At 53.1% G+C, this 9,521-nt stretch overlaps 1 protein-coding gene across 9 annotated transcripts; it reads right to left on the bottom strand.

The window, feature by feature from the left end:
* Positions 1-1,101: 1,101 nt before the first annotated feature.
* CCDC51 (coiled-coil domain containing 51) lies at positions 1,102-9,468 on the bottom strand. 9 transcript variants are annotated; one of them, XM_088028517.1, is made up of 5 exons: positions 9,129-9,347; positions 4,830-4,954; positions 3,782-4,101; positions 2,611-2,775; positions 1,102-2,098 (listed from the first exon to the last, which is right to left on the bottom strand). In XM_088028517.1, exons 3-5 carry the CDS (start codon positions 4,091-4,093, stop codon positions 1,343-1,345), a joined length of 1,233 nt encoding a protein of 410 aa, XP_087884643.1. In that variant the 5' UTR covers positions 4,094-4,101; positions 4,830-4,954; positions 9,129-9,347; the 3' UTR covers positions 1,102-1,342. The 9 variants fall into 9 exon arrangements, with proteins under 9 accessions (XP_087884643.1, XP_027980060.1, XP_027980059.1 ...); XM_028124259.2 differs by lacking the exon at positions 9,129-9,347 and adding an exon at positions 6,845-7,814; XM_028124258.2 differs by lacking the exon at positions 9,129-9,347 and adding an exon at positions 6,199-6,736.
* Between the last annotated feature and the right edge of the window lie 53 nt (positions 9,469-9,521).

The raw sequence follows: 9,521 nt of genomic DNA, 5'->3' as shown, positions 1-9,521 counted from the left end.
GCAGAGGTCATTTCATCCCATGCCGGCCTGAGGAACCATGACACAAAACAAGGTCAAGAATGGAGTGACCAAATGACCAAGGGACCAGGTGCTCAGAGGCTCACAAAACCCGTGGGCCACTTGGGCTGTGTTGACAGCCCAAGCCTGACCACAGGCTTCAAGGAGGGAGGGTACCTCATAGGAAACCCTACTGGCTCCACAGGCCCCTGCTGAAAGTGGGCTCCACACAGGCCCAGGCAAACAAGTCCCAGCCCACAGAAACCCCTCCCCACAGATCTACATACCTCCACACACTGAAAGGAGTGGCTTTTCCAGACCTGCAGGGAGGACAGAGTACCTCCTGGCTGTTCCTGTTTACTCAAGGACACACAAGGCCACCCATGGCCAGTTAGCCCAGGAGGTCAAAGGTTGCTGTTCTCCTCTGAAAAGGGACAGGCCAGGAGTTTCCAGGCAGTCCATCCCTGGGGCCCCCCACTGCACCTCCTACCTCTGGGAGGCCCCTCCCCATCCTTGCCATTTAGTTCACACTGCTGATGGGCTGAGCTCTGCCCCTCCGGGTACAGGATGTCCCTAGGCTGTGTATGGGAGGACACCTAACTCTAGGGGCACATGGGGCTGCCCAAAGCTTTCTCTGCACAGGGACCCAGACTGGCTACCAATCTCTGTAATTATGTCCCCAGCAATATTTATCAACCATTCCCGGGATCCCTCTTCCCTGCTCTCTTCTGATCATCCCTCCAGTGTTAGAACCAGAAGGTTCTCCCCACTCTGGCAGAGAAAGTAATCCAGAAACAGGGCACTAACCATGGTCAACAGTGGGTGTACAGGCTAGATTCCACTCACTGGAACCCCCAGGCTATCTGACAGGGGAGGGTCAGGCAAGAAGAGGCCAGGCCAGGCAATCCAAAACAAAAACCCAGGCCTCAAGGGTAAGTACATCCAACATGGTCCTGAACTGAGGAGGAGACCAAGAGGAGGTGAGAGAGGAACTATCGGAGGAGGTGAGAGAGGAACTAAAGGGAACAATGATTACCGTAATTCCAGGCCCAACCCTCGAATCCCCAATCTGTCTTCAACAAGAAAAACTCCATTCAATGTAAATTACTTTAAATAACACAAACCCAAAGACATTTTAATTGGACATTAGCACACAGTTTTGATAATTAACATAAATGAGCATTTTCTAAAGAGCAAAGTATGCCTGCTGGTGAGCCACACAGACGGCGCTCAGCCTCAGGTTGAGGTTGCGTGCACCCTGAAGGCTCACTTCACTGCTGGGATTCCCTAACTAAATCCATATCCACACCTATCCCCTCAGGGCCTCTGGAGGGGGTTCCAGGGGCTAGCTGGCCCTGAACAGCATGTAGAGCACAGGCAGTACGGCCACCAATGTCACAGAGGTGACCAGCGTGCTACAGATGGTGTTCCTGTTGGCCTGGGCTTCTAGCCTCCGCTCCATGTCCGACAGCGCCAGGATCATGCTCCCCTGCTCCAGCAAGGAGCCAGGCAGAGCCCCATCTGCTGGCTCCACCAGGCCCGGATGCACTGCAGCCTTTGCAAGCTGAACCAACTCAGCCGTTTGGCTGAAAGTCTTTTCCAAGTCATCAAGCCGCTTTCGTAAACCCTCTAGACAGGAACGGACCTGCCTGGAATGGCTGAGCTGCTCTTTCAAGGTGGCTGAAAGGACATCTGCATCTCTGTCTCGGGTCGGGGAAGCACCTGCCTGGGCCACAGAGCTCTGCCCAGGCCCAGCTTGTACCAGGCCCCTTAGGTCCACCATGAGGTCGTGGAGGTCCCTCTGCTGGAGGGAGTAGCTGGATGCCTGTTCTCGGATGGCCTCCTGGAGGCTCACAGGCCCCTTCTGTGCCTCTAAGAGCAAGGCCTTCAGCTCCTGTAGCCGCACACGGTTCACATAGGTGGAGCCAGCCACACCAATCAGGGCCCCCAGGACTGACCCAATGAGGGACCAGTTCTTGGTCCTCTCAGCTCGAGTGCGCTCCTTCTCGTGACTTTCCCGCACAGCTGCAGAGAAGAGGGAGAACTTCTCTCGCTCCGAGTCTTCAGCACGCAGATAGGTTCCACGAAGCCTCTTCTCCTCCTGCAGAAGCAAAGCTGTGTTACACAGCAGGAATGTGGCTCTGCAGCAGTAGCCACGAGCAGACGCTCCTGGGGCTCAGTCTCAGCCTGGCCCAGACCACATGCTCCGTAAACCCGTTGGGTGAATGAAGGCAGAGTAAGCCTGGTCAGGACAGGGAGCAAAGGAATGGGGGGGGGGTCAAGATGAGCTGTACTACTTCCTACCCAAGCAGTGCTAGGTCTGATCAGACATGCATAATGACTACAGAATGTGTCCTCTCTGGGCCAGTCCTTCCACCACGGTGCTCCCTCCTCAGCAATATGGGACCCAGATTACACTGCCTTGGACTTTGAACTCCAGGAGGAAGTGGGTGGAGAGGCTCCGGAAGCCTGGGGCCCAGTGTACCTTCTGGTTTACCTCCCTCACCAGACCTCTGACCACAGACCAGTGAGGGTTCTCACCTTGCCCCTCCCTGACCTGCCCAGACTAGGGTCCCTGTCCAGTGAGGAAAGGCTGCCTCCCAAGGTGCCTACCTGCAGCATCCGGTGCTCCAGCGTAGCCAGTTCTAGGTACTGGTTATCCTCTCTGGAGACGCGGTCCAAGCGGTCCCTCACCTCCTTCAGCTTGGCCTGGTGAACTTCCAAGTCCTCCCGAGCCTCTCGGACAAGCCCTCGAGCCACCATGAACACTTTCTCTGCCTGCAGAGAGAATGGTGGAGGCTGTCTGCCCTTCCCTCCACAACCACACAGGCTCAGCTCCATTCCCAACAAGGCTATGGCTGAGGTGAGTGGGGTCTTGGTGCAAAAGGGTGGAAAAGGAGCCCCTCAGACACAAAATCCTGGCTCACCCAGCAGTCCTCAAAGTGCAACCCTGGGCCACACCCATCAGAATCCCCGGATTTATCCATTCAAGTAGAAATAATGTGCCCCTGAGAAACTGGAAAATAGCTAATGCTGTACACAAAACCCAGGCAATTCTAGTCTGATACAAACCACAAAGAGGAACCCAGGTTCCTAAGCTGTTCACGTCCGTTACCTTAGCTACACTTCACAACAATACCATCAGAGGCATTGCTGTGGCCTCCATGTTACAGACCCAGAAATGCCAGCTCAGCCAAGGTCATGACCTCCAAGGGAAGGGACAGCATGGTGCCTCAAAACCTCCTGCCGAACCCCAGGTTCTTGTCACCTCACTAGCCCGGTCTGTGCTAGGCAGGAGCAGGAACAGAGATGACAGAATGCGTTTCTGTTGCCACCAAGGGCTTCACAGCCACAGGCTGAGCTCTTTCCAGCTCAGCGTAGGATGCTGCCCCAGCCCTGCGCCTCTACCTTCACCAGGGCTGTTTTAATTCCACACAGGGCTTTGAGGATGCTGTACCACTCTCACCGACCCCAAAGGGCCCACATAGGAAGTGTCCACTGGTCTAACACAATGGATGTCAATGGCTGGGGACTGATCGGTACACAGAAACCTGTTTTTTGGGTAGGTGAGCATGGTTACATGGAGATCTTCACCCCAGGACTATCAAACCCAGGTTGTCATGTGAGAAATGAGTCAAATCCCTCTATGAATAGTATTTGTTCAAGGAAAGGCAAATGTGGGCATGGCTGGTGGTGTGTGGCTGGTGACTTATTTGGCAGGAGGCTCCAGGCCACATTTCCTGAGTCAGAAGGCAGGGCCAACCACCCCGACTCCCCTCCTCACCTCAGTCACGTTTCCCTGGGCCTCTCGAACCTCACTGAGTCCGACAAACTCTTCATATCTGTCCCACCATGTCGTGGCCGTGGAGGATGCTCGCTGCCGAATGTTGTGCCCCAGGGCTCTTCCCAGGGCTGTGAGGCGGTGGTACAGCTCCAGGGCCACACCCTCAGGTCCTTTCTTTCTGGGCTGGCTAGGGCCTGGGCTGCAGAGAGTCCTGATCATAAAGAGGTCCCTTCCAAGGAGGCCGCTCCGCACCAACACACGGGGCACACCCATGACATGCTGCATGGTAAACGTGGTGCGGTGTCCTGTCATCAGGAGATCTGGGGGGGTGGGGGACGCAAGACAGATCAGCTCACAGCTGAGAAAGCCTGGGCAGGAGCCAGGTTTTAGGGCCTAGGGACAGTTCTGAACTAATGTCCATGAAAAAGTCCAAACTGAGCGCTACTCTGTTGTACCCGGAGACAGCAGCCACCACAGTCAGGCTTCCAAGGGCACTCCCAGACAACTCGGGGAAGAACATACTGAGGAGATCATGCCTTCTACCTCCCTCCGCGAAGCCACCAGACCCTCCCATTCTACCCACCTTCCCCACATCCCCCAGGTCTCTGCTGTGACTCGGATGAGAATCCTGGTGCCCGGTTTTCTGATAATGCCAAAGAAAATTCTCAAACCTGAGTTGTGCCCATGCTGACAAAGCCCCACAAAGGTTCATAAAGACTCCCCGGGAAACTGTGGAACGGAGGGAATTTCAGGGAAAGATTTCTGTAAAAGGCCACCAAAACCAACTGCCTGGAATCCGAGGGCTGCCGCGGCACTGGGGACACAAAGTTTTGCTTATGTTCGAGGACATAGGTCGTTTGCGTCCCAAGGCAGAAAACTCCCCCCTCAGCTGTCCTCTGAGAAGACAATTCCAGGAGAAAAAGGAAACAAAACAAAAAGCCTGGATCTCTTTACAGAGGACAGCTTTTCTTAGGTTCACACAAGCCCTTCTCCTGTGCGCGCCGAGCCCAGACTGTCCAGGCTCCCAGTACCATGTCACAATCCTCACCTTCTGTAAGCTTTCTCCCGAGTCTCCAGCCTCAGTCGCGCGCCCTACAGGTTAGGTTTCTTTAATATTTCCCTTTTCAACCTTGCTTTGATGCTTGGGCCCCAACGACACCCACTTCTTATTACCTAAACAGCACAGGGAGGCTCCCATTACCCAGTCAGGCTTTGCCTGAACCCTAGAGCAGTGAGGACACTGAGGACCCCAAGAGAGGGCCAGGTGACCCATGCTCCCCGCACAGCTGGGCCAGCACTCCCTCCCCTGGCCAGCGCCCCCCTCCCCCGCAGGCCCTCAAATACTGACTTTGGCTGTCAGAGTGACACCTGGTGGACAACCAGGCCAGAGAGAAAAGCAGTGGGAGCTGGGGACAGGAAGACAGACTGTAGGAGCTCAGGGGATGAAGAAAGGGGCTTCTGATTGTAACAGAGACCGGCTCAGACCATCCCAGCCTCCTCCCTCTTGTGCTGTGCTCGGAGAAGCTCAGGCCCTCTAGAAAACAAAGTTGCTTGGGTAGGGACATGCCTCCTGCCCAAAGCAGGTCCGAGCTGAGAGCCACAGAAGGGGACATTCCTGTGACACTGGTTCCAAGCTGGTGCTGCACCTGAACTCCTGGGCCCCATCCCTAAGGCCCAAGAAAGCACACAACATCCATGACAAGGTCATGGGGTCAAGCTAGCCTCCCAGGCCTCGATGCCTGCACCCACTGCACTGAGCTATGACCCCACAACAATCCTGCGGGTGGATCCTGCATCAAAGCAAAGCACACAGACTTGCAGCCCCGCCAAGTATAGCCCTCTCCTTTTCAGCAACATTCACCAGAAAAGCATCCACCTTGGCTATCACTACGTTCTGAGCCCCCATTCTATCCTGATCCCACTCCACCATGACGTTGCTCCTCTGGGGGTCCCGCAAAACTTCCACCTTGCCGGACTCAGCAGGCGCTTCACAGATTTCTTCTCCCAATCTCTGCAGCTTTCAACACCCTGTCTTTTTGAACTCATTACCCCCTCTCAGCTTCCTCCAACCTTCTCAGCTTCCTTTCCCAGCTCCTCCTCTACCAGCCGCCCACTCCTGGAAGCCAGGAGGGTCACCCATCCTGCACCGTCCTGGCTTCCTCCCTGCCGCTCAGAGCCGTTCTTCACAACCTGAGGCTCTATTAACTCATCATTTCACTTCCCTTGGTTCAAACCACCCCCCCACCCCGACAGCTCCCATCTCACTTGCCATGAACACCAGTCCCACCAGTGGCCAACAAGCCCCGGTCCTCTTGACTGTCACCCCCTTCCTCCTCTCTGCCCCTGTCCTCCGCTACACATACCCAAACACACGAAACCCAACCCTGCTGCTTCCTCCGCAGCTCCAGCTGGCTCACCCTGATGTCTACGTCTTGGCTCAGATATCACCTCATGGCAAGGCCTTCCTTGACCATTCCCTCCTGGGCCACCTGCTTTATTTGTCTCCATCAGACACATATTTGCCTTCTTTACATGTTGCCAGGCCCCTCACTAGAACATAAGCTTGGTGACAGCAGAGACTTTGTTGTGAGGAAATGACTCAAGTTGTTCCTCTATTCCAGTCCCTCCTCTCGCCCACCCAGCCCCAACTCCGGCCTGACTCTGAGCCCCTCCCCATTCAAACATCTCACAGGCCCTCAGTCAGCACAGGGAAGGTGTTCCTGGCAGAGGGGGCAAAGTGGAGATGCACTTGGGGTCATCTAAAACCTGACAGGCAGCTGGTGCCGCTGGAAAACAGCAGACGAAAGGAGAGTGGGCAGAGGAGAGGCTGAAGAGGTAAACAGAGGCCACATTAAGGAGGGTCTTGAGGGCCACGTTCAGAACCTTGCCCCTCCAAATCCATTCTCCCATTCTATCCAGATGACCATCTCCTACCAACTGCCCATCCCACGAACCTCCATCAACTGTACCTCTTCCTCACTCATAGCCGATGGCTTGCTTCATTTTTCACTCAGAAAATATTTAAAAAAATTGGAAGACAACTTCTCTAAACTCCTACCATACCTTCCCACCTGCCAGTGTCTGTCCAGTTTCCACCTTCTCTCTTGCTCTTCCAGATGAAGAATTCATGCTCTAGGAAGATCAAGCTGTGCCCCAGGTCCCATGAGCTCTCCCCACCTGACACTGCTCACTAACTGATCAGACATCCCTCCAGCAACAGCCCCACTTCTCTGCCCCTCTGTACAGCCAAACTCCTTGACAGATTGTCAGTACTCGCTGTCTCCAGTTCCTCTTCTCCCATCCTCTCTCAAACCCTCTCTGATCCGGCCCTCGCAACCATCATGCCACCGGAAATGCTCTGGTCCAGGTCATTTCCACGTTGCTAAATCCAGTGATCACGGGCGCCTGGGTGGCTCAGTTGGTTAAGTGACTGCCTTCGGCTCAGGTCATGATCCTGGAGTCCTGGGATCGAGTCCCACATTGGGGCTCCCTGCTCAGCAGGGAGTCTGCTTCGCCCTCTGACCCTTCCCCCTCTCATGTGCTCTCTCTCTCTCATTCTCTCTCTTAAATAAATAAATAAAATCTTTAAAAAAATAAAATAAATCCAGTGATCAGATCTCAGTCCTCCTGTTACTCAGCCTATCAGCAGCCTGGGGCTCATGCTACCTTCCTCCTCCTTGAAACGCCTTCTATGCTTGGCCCCACTCATCTCCTGAACCTCTCCACAGAGAGTGCTGCAGGGCAAGGTCCTTGGACTCCACTCTCATTCAGTCTCGTGGCTTTAAAAGCCATCTACTGGAATATTATACAATTAATTATAGTGACGGTTGAACAACACTGAGAATATACTAAGACCACTGAATTGTACACATTAAATAAGTGAATTGTATGATATATAAATTGTATCTCAATAAAACTATTACCTTTTTAAAAAGTAATCTCTACACCCAACCTGGGGCTCAAACTCACGACCCTGAGATCAAGAGTCACACATTCCATTGACTGAGCCAGCCAAGTGCCACTACCCTCCACACCCCCCAAAACCATTACTTTAAAAAACTATCAACTAGGGCCCCTGGGTGGCTCAGTTGGTTAAGCGACTGCCTTCGGCTCAGGTCATGATCCTGGAGTCCCGGGATCGAGTCCCACATCGGGCTCCCTGCTGAGCGGGGAGTCTGCTTCTCCCTCTGACCCTCCCCCCCACCACGTGCTTTCTCTCTCTCTCATTCTCTCTCTCTCAAATAAATAAAATCTTTAAAAAATAAAATAAAAATTAAAAAAAAAACTATCAACTATACTCTGATTTTTCCAGCCCAGACCTCTCCTGTAGATTCCAGGCTCATCTACCCAACTGCTCAATCCACATCTCTGCTTAGAAGATTAATGGGGATCTTAACTTCCCTTCCCAACTTGCCTTTTCCACAGCCTTCTCCATCTTGGTGATGGAAATTTCAAGTCCAAATCAGACCAAAAACCTCAAATCACCCGACATCCTTCTCTCCCATCTCATATCCAATCCATCAGCAAATGCTACTTCCTTTCTAAAGCCAAAATCCCTCCTCCTCTTATCCCTGCCACTGCCACGACCTTGTCCCAATGACTAACAATGTCTCCCCGCTTCTCCTCTAGCCCCTACAGTCTCTGGTCAACAGAGCAGCCAGTGGTCCTTTCAAAACACAGGCCAACCATGTCACTCCCTGCTCAAACTCTCCAGTGGTTCCTCATTTCTCTCAAAGTAAAAGCCAAAATTCTTTCCATGGTCTACAGGACATCCACCTCCTGGCTCTCATCCTTCTCACTCTGCTCCAATCATATAGACCTTATTCCCGCGCCCCCCAGCTTTATTGATGTATAAATGATACATATCACTGTGTACGTTTAAGATACACACGTGATAATTTGATACACTTGATAGAGGTATATATTCGCTAAACGTGTACCACAATAAGGTTAGCTAACACATCGTTCAGGTAATTACCATGCATGCACTTTCTTGATGTTGCTGGAACACACTAGGCTATCCCCACACCAGCGGCTTCCTATCTGCACTGCTTGCTCCCTTCTCTTTTCCAAGTCCTGCTCAAATGTCATTGCCATGCCCTCTCATCCCAGCACTCTACCCACTTTGCTTTATTTTTCTCCACGCACTTATCACATGACCTGCGATATGTATTTCACTTATTTACTTTGCTTATGGGCTGTCTCACCCACTAGAATGTCAGCTCTGCCAGGGTAGGCAGTGTTTTGTTCACTGCTGCATCCTCAGTGCCCATAATACCATCTACATATACTACATACTCAACAAAAATGTATTAAATGAATAAACAGAATTTGCAAAAAGTCATACCCCGGCTCTATTATAAAATCCAAACTCCTTCGGTGGCCTCCAAAACTTTAGGACCAGGTGATCTAGCCCCCGTCCATATTTCTGTCACCTCCCTCCTATCTCCCTCCACCCATGCGTTCTTTCCTCGGTTCCAGGAATGCGCTGAACTTCAAGGCCTCGGCACGCGCCCTTCGATCTACCCTCAGTGCTTTTCCCATGCACGGTCCCAGGCCTAGCGCCTTCCGGTTAAACACCCCTCCTGGTTTCCGGACCCTCCCCCGGCAAGCCAACCCCCACCTCGTACCTGACGCCCCAATGCAGGAACTGCAACCCAAACAGAGAGCCCGCCACTCAGTAGATCTCTGACCCTTTAACGCCCGCCCCCAGAGTTGCTTCCGGCAGCGGGAGCGCAAC

This window comes from Eumetopias jubatus, unplaced genomic scaffold (genome assembly GCF_037043125.1).
Source record: "Eumetopias jubatus isolate StellerSeaLion01/CBP00866 unplaced genomic scaffold, mEumJub1_p1.0 scaffold_1, whole genome shotgun sequence".
Classification (NCBI taxonomy): Eukaryota; Metazoa; Chordata; class Mammalia; order Carnivora; family Otariidae; genus Eumetopias; species Eumetopias jubatus.
This window is presented reverse-complemented; position numbering and strand designations above follow the sequence as displayed.